The following is an 18,564-nucleotide window of genomic DNA, read 5'->3' as shown; positions in this document are numbered from 1 at the left end:
TTGACTCCTGTGAGGAGCATCAGGGATTGGTATATAGCCACAAGGCAGGTAAGGTGATCAGTTTACAAATGAGGAATTTATAATTCCTACCCATAATGTTAACCTCCACCACACAAACTTTTCCATCCAGAATGGGTATGAGACATTGAATTCTTCTTATAGGCTAAAGGGCCCGTGGCAGTTGTGGATCAATCAGTGGATACTGCAAGACTGGGGGTGTCTTTGACCACTTTTTCCTTGACTGAAGAGTGGGGAGGTAGTATGTATTATACTGGGTCCAGAAGTAGTCTGCCAGAACTTGACTGTGGCACCATCTCCAATTGGACATTAGTTCTGTGTCTCTGTAAATGGCTTGTGGAAGGGATGCATTCAGCTGCCCCATGAGAAGGTGATTAGGGGTGACTGGATCAGGGTCAGAGATGTTAGAGGACACATATCCAAGGGGGTTTGCATTCAGTACTTCCTCCACTTCTGTGAGAACAGTCCTCAATATCTCATCTGTTACAGTTTCACCTCCGAGTGCTGCATGCAGACCAGTTTTGATGGCTCACGCCTCTCTCTCTCCCAAATCCAGGGTTTCAAGATGAACACATTGGGTGGCCTGGCACTAAAAGAGGACCCCCCCCCCCCCCCTCCTCTCTTCTCATGACAATGGCCAACTTTGATGGTAAAGGACCCAAAACAGTACATGCCAGTTGAAAAGAAGGGGGGTTTAAACAGGCGGAGTCGTAAGAGGGGTTAATGTGCCATTTTGGGGATGGTAGATTTCCCTTTTGTATGTACTCCTACACCAATCAGTACATGTAACCAAGAGAGTTAGGGTAAGAATATCAATGTCAGCCAATCAGAGACAGAGTGGGCAGGTCATGCCTTCACCACCTTAGCTAAAAATAAAAAAAACAACAACACTGCACCTTCATAGTGACAGATAAATTACTTCCAAAATTGCAAAATGACTAAGTTCCTTTAACATAGCACAATGTGAAGGATATTTTCCGTGAAACATAATTTAATACATTCTTGCGTGCAAAGTTAAACTGACACTCATAAACCCTGGCAGTCTCTTTACCTGACACGATGATAATGAGTCATAGAGTTGATTGCCAACACCTGTGCGTGTTGATCAGCGACGGCACTTGTGTGGTCCTGTTGACCTCGCGCTCTCAGCGGAGAGTCTCTCTTACTTTGACTGGTTTCGTTGTTTATAATGGAAAAACAAATGCTGATGTCAGCTGTCCTTCGTTATTGTCGCACTGTTATGTTACTGCTGCTGCTCACTTGTAGCTCACCGCTGGTTAGATCTTCTCTTGCCACCTCTAATGCGTTGCACAAGCTGGACGACTTCACCCAGTACCCTTACGGCAGCATCTTCTCCCCGCTGGTCAAAGCCCTGTCAGAGCACGGAGGGTCGAGATGGAACCCAGACTTGAAGAAAAAGATGAAACCTGAGCAAAGGTACATGAAATATTTGATGGAGGTTTACAAGAAGCCACCCAGAGTGCAGAGGAGTTTGGATGGGAATAAAATCTACAACACACTCCGACTGATCAAGCCACAAGATGAATGTCTTGCAAAAAATAAAGGTGAGCAAGTGAAACACAAGAGCATGATTTTACATTGACAGTACAATTCAGTGTACATAACATTAACAGCACTTAAACATGACAGAACTCGAACAGAAAGCTGTTGTTTTTAGGTCTCTTTAAAATATATATTTTTATTAATTATTGATCAAGCTTGCACAAAATAATTAATGTTGGATTAAAGATAATGGTGTTTTTTCTGTGCTGAACAACATTTGAAATTATGACTTTGATATCTTTAAACATGGATACTGGACAAATTTAGTTAAATGAGAATATATTTAAAACCCTTCTTAATTGTTACTTATCATGAGACAATATGTACAATTCGTAACCAGAATTTATAGGCTACTTTTTTGTGGGGTTTTTGTATAATTTATAATGATTTATTTATAATAGTTATTGGAGTCGGCAAACATATTATTTGACACTTGACTAATTTCAATCTCATTGTTACAAGGGTAATTTTCAATATAGGTCGCCTGTAGGGCATCAGACATCATGCTCTTGAAAAAAGGTATATGCAGGATGGCTGTTTGCCCTGGCTAAATTTTTTTTTGTAATAATGAGTACACAAGCTTTTGTCATGACATACGATGGTGACACAGCACTTTGTGTTTTCTCATATTTCCCTCAGAGAGTTTCATGCAGGATCTTTCCTACAGAATTGATCAGGTAAGAAAAAAAGAGCAACTTCTGAAGTCTGCCCTGCTGTACAACTTGGACCACGTCAACTCTGTATGCTACCTGAGTATCAAAGAGCAGGAGCATTCAAACCAGTGTCCCCTGTGTCCCGGGATCCACCACGCTCTGAACTTCACTGCCAGCACAGACAGTACGAGAAGGAGAAACTGGGTGGAGGTTGACGTCACCTTGTTTCTTCAGCCTATGCTAAGGTTTCAGAAGCAGAGTATACACCTTCTCATCAACGTAACCTGCCCAGAGGAACAAAAAAACAGGGGTGACGGGCATCAAGGCCCACTGGAGTTCACCATGAGGTCCCCTCCTCTGCTTCTTTATCTCAATGACACCAGCAAACTTGCCCATCAATATACTGGTAGGTTACAAGCCAACACTAAAGCAAGTCAAAGGCCATCCACTGCTGCCAACGCATTTCACAAGCAGATGTTTCTCAAACCAGAACAGAGGTTTGGGCGCAAGAGGAGATGGAAGAGGGAATCTCCAAAGAGCAAACAAGGTGATAAAAGCCTGGATATCCACCTGCCTGAGCTTCTTCCGAGCTCTGAATTCCCAACAAGTGACTGTGCCTTGTATGATTTCAGGGTGCGGTTCAGCCAGCTCAAACTGGATCACTGGATTGTTTTCCCACCAAAATACAACCCCAGGTACTGCAGAGGCATCTGCCCGAGGACCATGGGCTTCATCTATGGTTCACCTGTCCACACTATGGTGCAAAACATCATATATGAGAAGCTTGACTCCTCTGTGCCAAGGCCCTCGTGTATTCCCTCCCATTACAGCCCGCTGAGTGTCATGATCTGTGAAGAGGACGGCTCTTATGTCTACAAGGAGTTTGAAGACATGGTTGCGACCAGGTGCACATGTCGCTAAGCCTGCTAGCAATATGTCTTCTTTTTTTTCTTTTTTTGTTGTTTTGTTTTCCTCTTTTACAAGCTGAATGGAGCATCACAACAAACCTCTTCGACAGTCATCACAGGTGGACGGTATCCAAGTATCACATATTCTGACCAGACTTAGTGATTTCATGAATGTATAAAATCATTGTGCATGAAAGAAGTTTGATCTGGAGCAGGTGTGTTTACTTAATCACATGTGCTTACTTAATCCAAAAGTATTTTATCCTTGTGAAAATATGGAGACATAACATTTATTTTTGTTAAGGCAATACAAGAAAGGGTGCATTAGCATCCTATTCTTCAATTAACTGTTTGCAACATTGGTATTGAATTTGACACACTTAAAGAAGAAAAAAGTGTGATGTATGATTTTTTTATATTTATTTTTTTGTTAACTTATTTTGGGTGGATGGTCTGTCATTATTCTTTAATTTAACACAAATGCCAAGTTTTAAGTAGACCTGTTCTGGACAAGAGATGAAAAAGCTGCCACAAACTGTTATCAAACCTTTTTACATATCGTTTTATTCCTGGGGATTACAGACAGTTGTCTGAACGGCAGCTGTCTTCATAATGTCCAGAATGAAAGCTGTCAAGGTTTCAGTGTGTGTGTTACTTCTGGTCACTGAGTGACTGCATACTTATGAATTTCTACTAGTTGAATGTGACTAAATGCATGTCATGTCTATTTATGCAAATTGAATTAATTCACTGTGTCTGTGCTCAGCTTAAGGATAATCAAAGGAATGAAAATATGTAGACATATTCTGTGAAAAGTAGGAAAATAAATAATAGCATGCACACATTTTGTCTTTGTCTGCATACAGCTGGCTGGAAATGTTGACGCACCAAAGAAATGAGAAATATCATTGAACCCATAGGAGAGGAGAGGAGTTAAAAAATGTCCTGTTAATCAACGGAGGTAGACTGTCGATACTCTTATGTGCAGATGCCTTCCTAAAATATGTCACTTTTGTCTTTGTAAGGACTTGAAGGTCAGATGAAAGCATGTATTCTTTATGTACCTAGATCTCCTGCACGATCTCTATGGTAGCAGGTGTTGCCCCCCCCCCCCCTCTATATTTCTTCTGTGTTGCTGGTGTGAGGAAAGCACAAACAGATAACACAGTGGAATTGCTGTTCAGAATGCTAATCCTAATGAATGGGCACAATGTGAATTTCCGAAGCCTCCGTCACTGTGATTATTAGGCCTAACTTTTCTCTAATCAAGGTTATTGTGGACTTTGTGTATAGTCTAGACTAGAGTAAGGTACATTAAGCACGTTTGTGTGAATAAATCCTTGGCGAACTGTGAACCGCAAGGAAAACTTCATTTCAGTTTTTTTAGCTTGATTAGACTCCACTCCACTAGATGGTGACAATGCTCTCAATGTTGACGGTCAACGTTTAAAGGAAGGACGTCGGAAGCCATTTTTACCCTAGGACATGAAGTCATGACCCACCCTGCTCTGCCCTATTGGCTGGTACTCGTTGCCTTCGTTAGTATGATTGGTTAGTTTTATGCATGAGGAATAGGATTGGTTAGGGTTAGTGTAAGAGTACCATAGTAAGCCAATCAGAGGCAAAGTAGGGCGGGTGATGATTTCGCCATCCTAGGGAAAAAGGACATCGTACACCGGAATCTAATAGGAAACGGGTGAGAAGCAGTAAGGTAAGCTTCAATGTCACGATTTTTACTTGGTAAATTTACTGTCATTTAGAAGTATTAGAGGATTATTTGAACTATCACTGCCCTTTTGTGTTAGGAGTGACTCAGGGTTTATAATCTATCGATGAAACGACGACTGTGTCGTGTAGGTAAAGGAAAAGTCTCAAGGTCTGTTTGTACCTTAGCAGCTAGCTAGCGTTAGCCTACTGATGCTAATAGAGGATGCTAACATTGAGCTCACACGGCTCGTCCTGTGCTCCATTAAGAGTCAATATTTCACAGTGGTTGTATTTAGTTAAAATACAAATACAGCAGTCTAAAAGTATTTTAATTTCATGCAGAATCTTACTTAAGTAAAAGTAGTGGTTTTCTCCCTCTGGCTGTATATTATTATATATGACATCATTAGATTATTTTTACTAGTTTCAATTACTTTATATATAGTTAACTAGTTTTGTCCAGTGGTTCCCAACCTATGGGGTCGGGCCCCTCTAAAGAGTCACCAGATAAATCTGAAGAATTGTTGGGAGAGGGAGAGTTAACAAAAAATACATCTCGAATTTCTGGTGAAATATTGGATCATTTAAACATTTATTAAAATGAAACCATGTGAGAAGTTTAGAGGGAAAAATACTATTTGGTGGAGCTGTTAACCACTCAGACATCTAAAATGTGAGCATGACTGCACACTGCTTTTTGTAAGATGTCAAAAGACAAAAAGGTTGGTAACCACTGGTTTCATCATTTAACAATGTGTATTACTCTAAAAGCTTGTTATATTATGTGTCAAATCTTCATCTGAACAATAACTAAAGCTGTCAAATAAATGTAGTGGAGTAGAAAGAACAATATTTCCATCTGAAATGTAATGAAGTGGAAGTATGAAGTTAACTTTGTACTTAAGTGAAATATTTGAGTAACTGTATGTAGTTACTTTCCACCATTGTTACTCCACTGTCATGTATCTAACCAATATAACCTTGCGGAATACCAGGTTTTGCCCCAGTCTTAATCCATGTTGAGCGATTATGAACATAATGTTACTTATTTTTTAATGCACATGCTCATGCTAGCACTCAGGGAAACTAATGAAAGGCAACTGATATTTTAATGAGGGAAAGATTTTTCTTTTTTAACCTTCAACTGTCATTAACTAGCTTCATCTTCAAAACGAGACGTTAATACCAATACATATGATTCCAGTATAGCCATCATGCACAATATTAAAGATTAAGAATGATGATTTTTAATCATCGTGATCCCAAAACTACAAGGGGGTTGAATTACTTAATGATAACATAATTGGAAACAATGATTTTTTCCCCCTTTTGAGCCTAGCTGCACTTCTTTATTTACAGCCACTGGCTATATGTTCTTAACAGTTACATTCAGTGCGAACTAGGAATGCAACTATTATTTTCTCAGATTAATTAGAAATAATCTGACAATAATCAGAAAATTGTGAAAAATACAACTCACCGTTCAACAAACCTCAAAGTGGCATCCTCACATGTCTTCTTTTGTTTAAGCAAATCCATAATTCAAAGACCTTCAGTTTACTGCCATAGAGGACTGCAGCAACAAAAAATATTCACAATTTGTTGTTTTGGTTTTTCACCTTCAAGTAGCTCCTGTATATTTACCTTTTTTAGGGATTTCTTTTGTCTTTTCAGATCAGCTCTCTGTTAAACATGGGTCTCCACTTTGGAAACTTGGCCAAGGTCAGGCATGTAATCACCTACAGTTTATCCCCCTTTGAGCAGAGGGCTTTCCCCAACTACTTCTCCAAGGGAATCCCCAACGTGTGGAGAAGGTTCACCGCTTCTTTCTTCAAAATCGCCCCCCGTGAGTTTTTGCTTTTGTATGCCAGTTTTTACATTTAGAGCAGGTCAAGAGATTAAGTATCATACAGTTTAATATAATGATTAAAAAGGTCATAGGTTTAGGACATAGAAAGTATGCTTAAGGTATCTAGGATCAAGTAAACTGCAGAAGCTCTCTGCAACACATTTTTAGCCTTTCAGTGAAAAGATTTTGTTTCATCAAACTATCTCAGAATGTTAATATGGTTATTTTGACTTGACAGATTCATCAGAAGACACAATTTTGTGTATACACAGTAGCAGAAATAATTCATTCTCTTTGAAATGAGCTGGTGATGTAGATAAAATAATAATCATTTAATGTTTTTGTTTGGTGATGTTTTTTTCAATAGTGTCGTACAATTCATGCCACAGATAGATAACTGTATGGCTGTAGATATCATTTTGCATTGTAAGATTGATACATATTGGAAAATGTTCCTTAGATTCATACAAGTATCAAAGTACAAAATTCCTGTCCTCATTTACACCATTGCAAAGGTCTCATCATCATCTGCCACTGTTTCCACATGAGAGTTTATCAATTATCCACTCCCTTTTCTGATCAACATTTAAGTTTTTTGTGCCTAATAATAAAATGTACTGCTCTCACCTGCTGTTTTTTTTTTTCAAAACAAATGTTACGTGCTGGGTCCTTGTAAAACTGATGATTGATTCATTGCCCTACTAAATTGTATTACTTTTATCTACCATAAGTCACAAACCATATTTTACGAAGTGTCTTTATATTTACTTAAATTTATAAAAGAGGAGTTACTTAAATTTTGGTTGCTTGAAAAGTTGGTAGAGCAAACACAGCTGACCTCCATATAAATAAATGGGCAGATGAAACCAAAATCCAATTCAGAACTGACTTTTTATTTTTTTACATTTTTCTTTATGTTGAGTGTCAAATCTTTACTACTTAACTACTGAGTCAGAGATTCTTTCCAGTTCAGCATGTAGAAGAAATGGTTTTATTAACAGGCGTAGTTTTTACGAGGATAGATCCTGGTGCTAATCTGGTTTTCTGGTCTTTCCTCTACAGCAATGACTCTCATGTACTTGACATACAGCTGGGGCAACAACACCTACATGCAGGGCAAGAGGAAGAATCCTTCTGACTACCAGAATGACGAATAAACTCCTGAACTCCTGCCAGCTTTCTGACAGCCTCTCTCTGTTAATTTCAAATCTGTACGTTTCACCAATAAAGATGAAAAATATATATATGTAATCACTTCTGACTGAATTAATTCAGCCGTCTGCTCTCAGTAAACCTGTGAAGACACATTCACTCTGTGTGTATTCTGACCATCTGTGTTAGGATTTATGTCTATGTCAAAACATGCTAGTTTTACAAGCTTTAATACACAGTTATTGCTGTAAATTATTTGTCAGGAAATAATTATTTCGATTGACAGCAAATAATTGCTGTTCAAGAGTTTTATCAAACCGAAATGCCAAATATTCAAAGTTCTCTATAGGAATTGATGTCTTTACTACGTTTTAGGCTTCAGTAAATGTATTGTTGGTTTTGGACTATGAGTCAAAACAAAAGGACAAGGACCACCACCACTAGGAGAACATGACTGATTTTTCACAATTTCTAACACATCAATGATAATTCCTAAAAGTAAATGAGGTGTGTGGTGACTTTCAAATTTTATCAATGAAGATGGCATTTGCCTAGAATTATAATGAGATTAACCAATTTGCCACATTTCCAGCATTTGATCAGTTCCAAATGTAGCAATAATGATAATAACAATAATAATAATAATAAATAATTTGCAAGGCACTTTTCAGTCAGTAAAAATCAAATTGTTACAGTATTACTAACAACACAACATAAAGAGTTAAGATGTAAAACAAATATGTACGTAAATAACTTTGTTATTAGTAAAAATGATTATACTCAGATGATATGTAAAAATGTGCTGTGTTCTGGGCTATCATTATAGAGCCAGGGCTTCAAAATTATTTTTCAAAATGTTTTTGTTGTTTTGTTTTTTTACCAGATAACATCATTAGCTGTATTTTACCTATGGGAGAATACAATGCAATTTCCCAGTCGTGCTTGTCCTGTATTATGAAGCACAGCAGACCACGTTAATTCGTCTGAGGTCCTAATTTACAGGGTTTCAGGATTTGGGCAGTAGGTTTACTTTGTTATTTTCATAAATTCAGTATTTCAGCACTGCACGCTAATTTGATTGTCTAGTCGGAGTATGTTTATTTCGTGTACCCAGGAAGGTTTTTATGTCGTTTATCTTAGCTGTTTTTTTTTTCAGCTGTAGTGAGTCAGTGGAGATCTGTTGGGTTAGTGTTTTGTTTTGTGTGTAAATGAGTTGGCGCCACCTGCAGCCGTTTTCTTTGATAGATACATAGGTCTGTCGGTTAGTGTTAAACTAGACTACTTTTCCCCGACACGGATTTGACACAATGTATGGATAATAGGCTATAAGGTTATAACACGCTTTTAAAATAATACACAATGAAAGCAGTGTTTTCCAACCTTTTTGTCTTTTGACGTCAAAACAAAAAGACAGTGTGTAGTCGGGCTCACATTTCAGATGTCTAACAGCTCCACCAAATAGTGATTTTTCCCTCTAAACTTCTCACATTTCAATAAAATGTTCAAATGATCCAATATTTCACCAAAAACCAAAGATTAGAGAAAAAGTCCAAAAACTGAAAACAGACTTGTGTATCAGAACTTTGTTCCTCTCCCATTAGTCATCTCACGACCCCTCAGATTTATCTGGTGACCCTTAAGAGAGTCCCAATCCATAGGTTGAGAACCACTTGACTAAACTATAAACTATATTTGTATAAAGTAGTTAAAATAGCTCCACAGTAACATGCAGCTTCAGTATTAATAATCTAATGATGTCACATGTAATAATGTATCCATCCAAACCACTACTTGTTAATCATTAAACTGGTCATGGCACCCTGCGCTGACTGTCCTGGCCGCTGGGGGGCGCATTAGCGTCTCTGCAGTCGGATGCTATTGGTCGGCGGGGCAGACACGCATCAGCCGGCGTTACCGCACCGCATGCTGCCGCTGCTCAGCTTCATGGAACAAGAACAAGGGTGGATCACCGTCCGCTGACTGAAGCCCACCGTAGCTGCCGCTGTCACATTGAGCTCTCAGCTGTTTTTCTGAGCTTCCCTGTAGTCACCGCTCTCCTCGTTGTCCAGTCAGCCAGTGAAGATGTCAGTAGTCGGGTTTGACGTCGGGTTCATGAACTGCTATGTAGCAGTAGCCAGAGCCGGAGGGATTGAAACTGTCGCTAATGAATACAGCGACCGGTGTACTCCGTAAGTACAACTAACCACAGTATTTTTCTATTAGTTTATGTTGAATTACCTGCGCTGATAACGAGTGTGTAATTAACCCACCCATGTTCAACCTAATATTAAAGACGGTTTAACATTGCTACCTAGCAAGTAGCATTGCTACATGGTTAGCATGCTAGCGAATTTCACAACAGGAAACGGCATGTGAGAGCTAAAGCTAATGCTAGCTGAGGCGAAACCATTGTGAGTTGAAAGAAATCCCGGTGCCACCTCATATGATGAAATTCTTCTTTAGGGTGTCCACCTATAATACAACCATCGAGATAATGCAGATAGTTTGGTAATCGACCTGCTCAGTCAGGTGATTGATAAAAATGTTTTACTGCAGGCATGAATGAGCGCATGATGGGAGGAGGCCGGATCCTGGCTGTCAAAACGGCTTCATCAGTTCATTGTATTTCATTTTTAGCTTGGTGACCCATTAGTAGAAACGACACATGGATCTATAATAGATATTTACAAAGGCTACGTTTAAATATAACAGCATCAAAAACAACCACCTCAAGAAATAGTCATTATCACTCCCTATTACCAATATATTATATTAACTACATAACAAACTGCTTTATTTAAATTAAAGGACCAATAAATGAATTGTGTTTTCTGTTTTTAGAGCATGTGTTTCTTTTGGACCACGGAATCGATCGATTGGTGCAGCTGCAAAAAGCCAAGTAAGTGCTACATGATGAGCCTAACAATAGAACGTTTAATGCCCTGTTTGAGTCTGCACTATATGTGATGTACATCAAAACATGTTTTCACGTCATGAAAGTGCAGTAAACTCCAGAATTATTCTGGTACTGATACCAATTGCCTCCAATACTGCCTAAAATACTGGATCTGGTATCGATGATGCACTAATCCCATAACACTTAATGTATTAAAAAACGTTCACACCCAGATAAAACAACAGTTTTCCTTACAATCAGTTCTTCACCGCTCCAAAACAGCAGCTAACACAGCACTGTACAGTCACTGGTGACTAATGAAAAGAAGAACTGATCTCAGCATTTTGGCCATATTTTACACAATTCCCAACAGAAGAAAGGAAGCCTGTACAGTGTCCAAGGCTTTTTTTTTTTTTAGGGGTGGCACTAGTGTTGCCAATTTCAACACCAGCAATCTTGCAAAGCATTTGAAGACGCATCACGTCATAGATAGCGATCACATCACATCCATACAGGGTTAGTAGTATACAGCTGTTAATTCTTTTTTTTGTAATGCAATGGTATCAGATAGGAACTTTCTATCAGCTGATATGCAAATTCAAGTATCTGAAACGGTATGGGAAGGAAAAAATTGTATCTGAACATTTCTAGAAAACATAAGTGTACAGTAATTTGATTTTTCCTTTGTTAAACAGGTTGTCACAAACTGCAAGAACACAGTCCAAGGATTCAAGAGGTTTCATGGCAGGGCGTTCTCAGATCCATACGTGCAGCGCGTCAAATCCAGTTTGGTCTATGATATTGCACAAATGCCTGTAGGAACAACTGGTATCAAGGTAAGAGAGGAACAAGACACATTAACTTATAGTCACATCAATCTGTTATCTTTAGTTTGTAGTAGCTATAGCCCAAACACATTGTGTGTGTACATTATACTTGGAAAATTGGTTAATGTTCATCTATAATTTAATTTATATCCACCTGATTGTTTTGGCTTATTTTCTGTTCAGTGACATGTCAGGTGCTTATTAATGGAGTTTTCTACCAAAGTTTAAAATCCAACAAGTACTAAAAGCTCGTAGATGAACAACACTTTATTGCACCTGTGACACAGCACATCTGTGATTCTTTGGGTTATAAAATGTTTGTCCGTGTCATCACAAGATGTAAAATTTGAAACAAAGCCTTGATGATAATAAACTGTGTGAGGGATGTTGGTAACTAAAACATTTGTTTCATATACTGTTACATGAAGCAAAAAGTCAATATGTTTGGAAATATGATTTATTGTTAGATTGTGAAGGTGAACTAATTTTTCTTATTTGTCCAAAGGTTGAGTTAGATAGTTGTGTTTTATTGTTCTTCCCAGTTGTAAACAGACATCCGGAGCAACATTTATAATCCCTTCTTATAATTGACTGTACCTAAAGGTTATGTACATGGAGGAGGAGAAGGTGTTCAGCATTGAACAGGTCACTGCCATGCTGCTAACCAAGCTGAAGGAGACAGCAGAAAATGCACTTAAGAAGCCTGTGGCTGACTGTGTTGTCTCTGTAAGTATCACACTGTACCACAGTTATTTTTTTAAATACTGTCTTTGTACATGATGTGCAGAGTTTCCTTTTTGGAGCGTATAAAAGGTTCAGCCTCCACACACACACACGCTCCACCCACACAGGTGTTCTCACTTATATTGCCTGTTTAGACCTGTTATCATTAGGATTAGTTCAGTTTGATATAATGATGGTTACACCCAACTTTAGCATGACAAGAGACCTAATCAGACAGGGTGATTGAAAACACCTGTGTGTGTGTGTGTGTGTGTGTGTGTGTGTGTGTGTGTGTGTGCAGGGCCTTTAAGTTAATACATGAATACATCTCACATGCTCCTTTACTGTAATCAGGTTCCCTGCTACTTCACTGATGCTGAGAGGAGATCAGTAGTAGATGCTGCACAGATTGCTGGACTGAACTGCCTGAGGCTCATGAATGAGACAACTGCAGGTCTGTACAAGGGTTTCTGGGGAGGGCTGGGGAAAGGATAACATTAGCAACATGTACTATTATGGGGCTTTTCCATTATACAGTTCTAGCACTGCTCGGCTCGACTCGACTCTTGTTTTTTTGCTTTTCCATTAGGGATAGTACCTGGTACCTGGTACTTTTTTAATACCTGCTCTGCGAAGGTTCCAAGCGAGCCGATACTAAAATGTGACGTCAACATTCTGCCGTCCACTGATTGGTCAGTGTCGTCACTGGAAGAGTCATAAGCACCAGGTCCAACACAAGAATCAAACCTGGCATTTTTATATACCGGCAAAAGCGTTACAGCGATTCGTTTTTCCTCTCTTGCTTTGTTTGTGACAAAAAGCCACAGACCAAGCAACAAGTACACCATCGCCTCGATGTCCTCCATTGTTTGTGTTTGTGTCGCGTATAAAATGAAGTCACGGCAGTTTTGCACAGCCGTGCTATGATGACCCCGCCCACGTTGAGTAGGTACTGGTACCAAGTCGAGTCGAGCCGAGTAGTGCTAGAACTGTATAATGGAAAAGGGCTATTAGACCTTTTTCACAGCAGACCTTTTGATTTGTCATAATAGGAAAAGAGTTTTAGTGATAATTTTTTGCAATGATTCCATCAAACTCTTGTGGAAAAGATATCGAGATCAAATATATATATAACAAAAACAAAACACACTTTAGCTTCTCCTACTTTGACATGTTAAAAAGGCCTAACTGACCCTGACTTCGCCTGAGATCAACATTACTCATAAAATGCACTCTTTGACATTTATTTTGGTTCTTATTCACTTCATTAATAATTTAATGCTTTTCCTTACAGTGGCGTTAGCATATGGCATCTATAAGCAGGATCTTCCTCCCCCTGAGGAAAAGGCCAGGAATGTAGTGTTTGTGGACCTGGGCCATTCTGGATTCCAGACATCAGTGTGCGCCTTTAACAAGGGCAAACTCAAGGTGAGTAGTCAGTGGAGGATGTAAAAAAACATACTGTAGATTCTTTTATTAGAGCTACGACAGGCCTTGTTTTATTCCTACAATGTTCTCTCTGCCTCTTTTCTCCGTCTCTCAGGTCCTTGCTACAGCCTGTGACCCAGAGTTGGGAGGGAAGGACTTTGATGAGGTCCTGGTCAAGCATTTCTGTGAGGAATTTGGCAAGAAGTACAAGCTTGATGTCATGTCCAAGCCCCGAGCTCTGGTCAGGCTCTACCAGGAGTGCGAGAAACTGAAGAAACTGATGAGTGCAAACTCCTCTGACCTGCCGCTCAACATTGAGTGCTTCATGAATGACATCGACGTTTCTGGAAAACTGAATAGGTAGGTCCAATGAAAAGTCTTCAGCTGCTTTTAGCCTTCGTGGTTTATATCTACTGTGTCTTGCTTTGAGATTTACGCTTAAAGTTGAAGTTGTGTACTTTTTTGTCTTTTACAAGGGCTCAGTTTCTAGAGATGAGTGCTGACATTTTTGCAAGAGTCGAGGCTCCACTGCAGAGTCTGCTGGAACATACCAGTGAGTATTAATTGGACTAATCTTGATTTACTCCATTCTAATCCAGGACCATAATGTATGGACTTTTATAAAAGTATATTGTAATGAAGCTCTTCTTTCGCTCCATAAGAACTGAAAAAGGAAGACATCTATGCAGTAGAGATAGTGGGAGGAGCCTCCAGGATCCCAGCAGTTAAAGAGAGAATCAGCAAATTCTTCGGGAAGGAACTGAGCACCACACTAAATGCTGATGAAGCAGTGGCCAGAGGATGTGCTTTGCAGGTATATCCCACTTCAGTGTCTGTAAAGCTGGTCTCCACACTTCCTATTGCTCACCAGAAGAGTGTCACTTATCAGCAATGGCAAAGCTTCAGGCTTGAACAAGTAGTGTTGATGTTTGAAAATAATATTAGTGATGTTTTTGATTATTGAGTTAACATTTTTGTTGTTAATTACAGAGTAAGTAAAGCTTTATTTATGTAGCACTTTTCAATACACATGATTGAAAGTGCTTCACATTGTAAAATTGTATATGTAGAATAACAAAATAGTGTGATTTTTGGCCAAACCTGTAAAAACACTTGTTGTGTCTCCACAGTGTGCAATACTGTCACCTGCCTTCAAAGTGCGTGAATTCTCCATCACAGACATGGTTCCATACCCCATCTCCTTGAAGTGGCACTCTGCTGCCGAGGAAGGTTTGAGGTAAAAAAAAAAAAAGGGGGGGGGGGGGAACATTTTTTGATCATTTCTTAAATTTTTTTCCTACTGTTTTTTGTCTTTTATTATTGATTGTAATAATTCTGTAATATGTGTTTGTTATAGTGATTGTGAGGTATTTCCCGTGGGCCACGCAGCACCTTTCTCCAAAGTGTTGACCTTCTATCGGAGAGAGCCTTTCTCTTTGGAGGCCTACTACAATTCCCCTAATGAGCTGCCCTACCCTGACCCCACTATTGGTAGGAAACTTAAAACAGCTGGGGGGGGGGGGGGTTTCAATTCAAACTCCCAGAAACATATCTAATCTCTTAGCAAACAATTGCCTTGTGCAAAGTCCAGAATTCATTGTAACAGCTCCTGACACAAATATCTAGATTGATATAAAATGAACAAAACAAATTACTGACTTCACCTGCAAATACTGATGGCATCAGGAGAGGCCTAATGGCGTACTTGATTTTGGTCATAACTTGGTGTTTTTTTGTTTGTTCCCTGCAGGTCAGTTCCAGATCCAGAAGGTTGTCCCGCAGGCGTCTGGTGAGAGCTCCAAGGTGAAAGTCAAGGTGCGAGTGAACATCCATGGTATCTTCAGCGTGTCCAGCGCCTCTCTGGTTGAGGTGCAGAAGTGTGATGAGACAGAGGAACCCATGGAAACAGAACCGACCAATGAGAAAGAGGGGGAGGTACTACAGCCTAATAACTATCTGTGATTTGTCACCATAAAATGTCATTTTACATTAGGTAACAAGTGGATTAGTATGTGTGCTACTGTAAGAGGCGAAAACATGATTGTTTTTTATTACTTCTCCGCAGAACAAGATGCAAACCGACCAGGAGGAGCAGGGTCAAGGAGACGCTCAGAAAGAAACAGAAGAGAAGCCACGTGAGAATGAAGAGATGGAGGTACTGCTCACTTTTTATATGAAATAAATAGTTACCTATGCATTACACCATCTGTTCAGACAACAAATTTTACCTTTTGTGCAGCTCGTAAAGTTCATATTTTTCCTACTTGTGTATGCAAATAACTTTAGACATTTGAAAGACTCAACAAAACCTTGACATTTTTCAGAGGTTTAGTGCACTACTTTTTGCATTAGATTATATTACATTTGTACAGATGTTCTTATTAACTTGTAAGTCATAGCATGTCTTTATTAATTTTACATTTTCGTTAATGGATTTCACAGCAGTCATCCACTTTACAATAAAGCTGTCTGTCTGGATTTCTTTCTGCCATGTCAAATTCATTTTTGAATCTTGTTTTGAATCTTAATGCCAACTGTCCCACTTTTTCAGACCACCACAGAGGAGAACAAAGGCGAGAAGAAGTCCGACCAACCCCCACAAGCCAAAAAGCCCAAAGTCAAAACAAAAGTCCTGGAGCTTCCCATTGAAAACAGTCCACAGTGGCAGCTAGCAGATGACATGCTTAATCTTTTTGTAGAAAATGAGGTAACAAAACATTCAACCCCCCCCCTACATATACACATATTACCATCCATCTAATCCATTTGTCATCTTTAATAACTTGATCTGTTTTGCGGTGTTCAGCACTTACAGTTGTTTGATTTCTCCTCAGGGTAAGATGATCATGCAGGACAAACTGGAGAAGGAGAGGAATGACGCCAAGAATTATGTAGAAGAGTATGTGTACGACATGAGGGACAAACTCCATGGGATGCTGGAGAAGTTTGTCAGTGAATCTGTAAGTAAAAAAATCACTTTTGATTACTTGTAAAGAAAGAATTGAGGTCAAAGTTGGTGCTTTTAATATCATATGATAATATTGTAACAAATTTGGTTCTAATGTTTTACATTATGTTATTTTTTTTATTTTTCAGGAAAGAGACGCCTTGTCATTAAAGCTGGAGGATACTGAAAACTGGCTGTATGAAGATGGAGAGGACCAACCCAAACAGGTGTACATTGACAGACTGGCAGAGTTAAAGGTAATTATTGCTAGGATTATTCATTTTGCCTTTTACCTCTCCATTAAATGGCTGGTTTCTTAATTTAATTGTCTTCAACTGATTGTACTCCACAGAAATTTGGCCAGCCCATCCAGGAGAGGTTTACAGAGGCTGAAGAGAGACCTAAAGAATTTGAAGAGTTGGGAAAACAAATCCAGCAGTACATGAAATTTGTTGAAGCGTACAAAATGAAGGTACAACGATAATATTGGCATTTTATTATTTATTTTCTTTGGCTTCGTTCATTTATGTATCTCTAAATTTGCACATTATTATAAAGATTAATTGTCATTATTAAACACTCTTTTTTTCATTTCCCTTTGTTTTCCAGGAGGAGCAGTACGATCATTTGGATGAAGCAGATGTCAATAAAGTGGACAAACTGGCCAGCGACACAATGATCTGGATGAACAGCGCCATGAACCAGCAGAGCAAACAGAGCCTGATGGTGGATCCTTCTGTCAAAGCAAAAGACATTAAAGCAAAAACAAAGGTGAGTGTCTACTTACGACAATATCATCACGCCATAGCACTGAGACTAGTTTTGTATATGTTAAAATCAATACGCAAGTTGCTCAAGAGAAGATTTTTAATGTGGAGGTGAACCAATCATATCAGAATAAATCATGAAGTGAGGTTGCAAAAGAGACATCCCATCTCACTTAGACACTAGATTTTCTTGATGAATTCAAATGGTTACTTTGTTAAATTAGTGTTGGGTTAACAAGTGAATTTACCACATACGGCCAAACCGTAATTTTGATGTCTAATTTTACCTGGCCAGTTTACCATGGGATCCATCCCATAAACAACAGATTGCTTTAAATCAACTCAGCACTTCACGTTGTGTTCTTGATGTAATTTTCCAGGAGCTGTTCTCTGCTTGTAACCCCATTGTGACCAAGCCGAAGCCCAAGGTAGAGCTTCCCAAGGAGGAGACACCTGCAGAGCAGAACGGGCCTGTCAATGGACAGGAGAAAGCCCAGGAAGACGCTGCTGACAAGGGAACGACTGAGAGCACAGGCAACCCCACCTCGGAAACTACAGAGAACAAGCCTGACATGGACCTTGACTAATGCAGCCTAACGCCTCCCTAAGCAAAGCTAAATGGGAGCTGGTTGCTTCAGATTGAGATGCAGCCTGGGTGTATAACAGAACAGGTGAAGTGTTGCAGGAAGTGCACTCCACAGTCAAAAGCAGGCAGCGTGATTAGCACACTGAGCCCAGCTCCTGGTGGTATCTCTGTCTGATGACATAGCATGCATCTCTCTTTCTGGATGACATAAATCAAAAGCCAGCCGCAATAAGCCTGTTTGACATTGAGCGCTGTACACATGATGGTATTTATTTCTGTTGTGTGCCCTGTAAGTGTTCTGGTCTGTGTCACAATATGGTTTTAATAAAGTTACCGAAAATCACTTGAATCATTTTTTTATTATTACTTTGGTTGAAGAAAACAGGCATTTTTCTTCTTATAAACTGGGGTGATTTACCGTACATGAAGAGGAATGTGCATTGCATGACACAAAATATATAACATACACGTTTAGTTTTTTCAAAGGTGATTCTAAAACAATTGTATACCTTTAATACCTTTTAAGATGTACAGTTCGGG

General features: G+C 39.2%; 3 protein-coding genes across 3 annotated transcripts; all 3 read left to right on the top strand.

Annotated features, from left to right (window-relative positions):
- The first annotated feature begins 1,207 nt into the window (after positions 1 to 1,207).
- Positions 1,208 to 3,155, top strand: gdf9 (growth differentiation factor 9). The gene is made up of 2 exons (XM_062425963.1): positions 1,208 to 1,583; positions 2,221 to 3,155. The coding sequence occupies exons 1-2, from the start codon at positions 1,208 to 1,210 to the stop codon at positions 3,153 to 3,155; spliced, it is 1,311 nt and encodes a 436-aa protein (XP_062281947.1).
- A 1,620-nt stretch (positions 3,156 to 4,775) lies between these two features.
- LOC133986041 (cytochrome b-c1 complex subunit 8) lies at positions 4,776 to 7,949 on the top strand. Its single transcript, XM_062425814.1, has 3 exons — positions 4,776 to 4,853; positions 6,524 to 6,695; positions 7,761 to 7,949. The coding sequence occupies exons 2-3, from the start codon at positions 6,542 to 6,544 to the stop codon at positions 7,853 to 7,855; spliced, it is 249 nt and encodes an 82-aa protein (XP_062281798.1). The 5' UTR covers positions 4,776 to 4,853; positions 6,524 to 6,541; the 3' UTR covers positions 7,856 to 7,949.
- A 1,811-nt stretch (positions 7,950 to 9,760) lies between these two features.
- On the top strand, positions 9,761 to 18,361 carry hspa4b (heat shock protein 4b). The gene is made up of 19 exons (XM_062425437.1): positions 9,761 to 10,039; positions 10,692 to 10,749; positions 11,442 to 11,582; positions 12,177 to 12,299; positions 12,651 to 12,750; positions 13,591 to 13,724; positions 13,840 to 14,084; positions 14,201 to 14,277; positions 14,387 to 14,538; positions 14,855 to 14,961; positions 15,082 to 15,215; positions 15,475 to 15,659; positions 15,790 to 15,879; positions 16,276 to 16,431; positions 16,559 to 16,684; positions 16,821 to 16,928; positions 17,024 to 17,143; positions 17,281 to 17,442; positions 17,819 to 18,361. The coding sequence occupies exons 1-19, from the start codon at positions 9,933 to 9,935 to the stop codon at positions 18,023 to 18,025; spliced, it is 2,532 nt and encodes an 843-aa protein (XP_062281421.1). The 5' UTR covers positions 9,761 to 9,932; the 3' UTR covers positions 18,026 to 18,361.
- The last annotated feature ends 203 nt before the right edge of the window (positions 18,362 to 18,564 follow it).

Source organism: Scomber scombrus, chromosome 9 (genome assembly GCF_963691925.1).
Source record: "Scomber scombrus chromosome 9, fScoSco1.1, whole genome shotgun sequence".
NCBI classification, from domain to species: Eukaryota; Metazoa; Chordata; class Actinopteri; order Scombriformes; family Scombridae; genus Scomber; species Scomber scombrus.
Note: the sequence above shows the minus strand (reverse complement) of the source record. Positions and strands in the feature narration are given on the sequence as shown.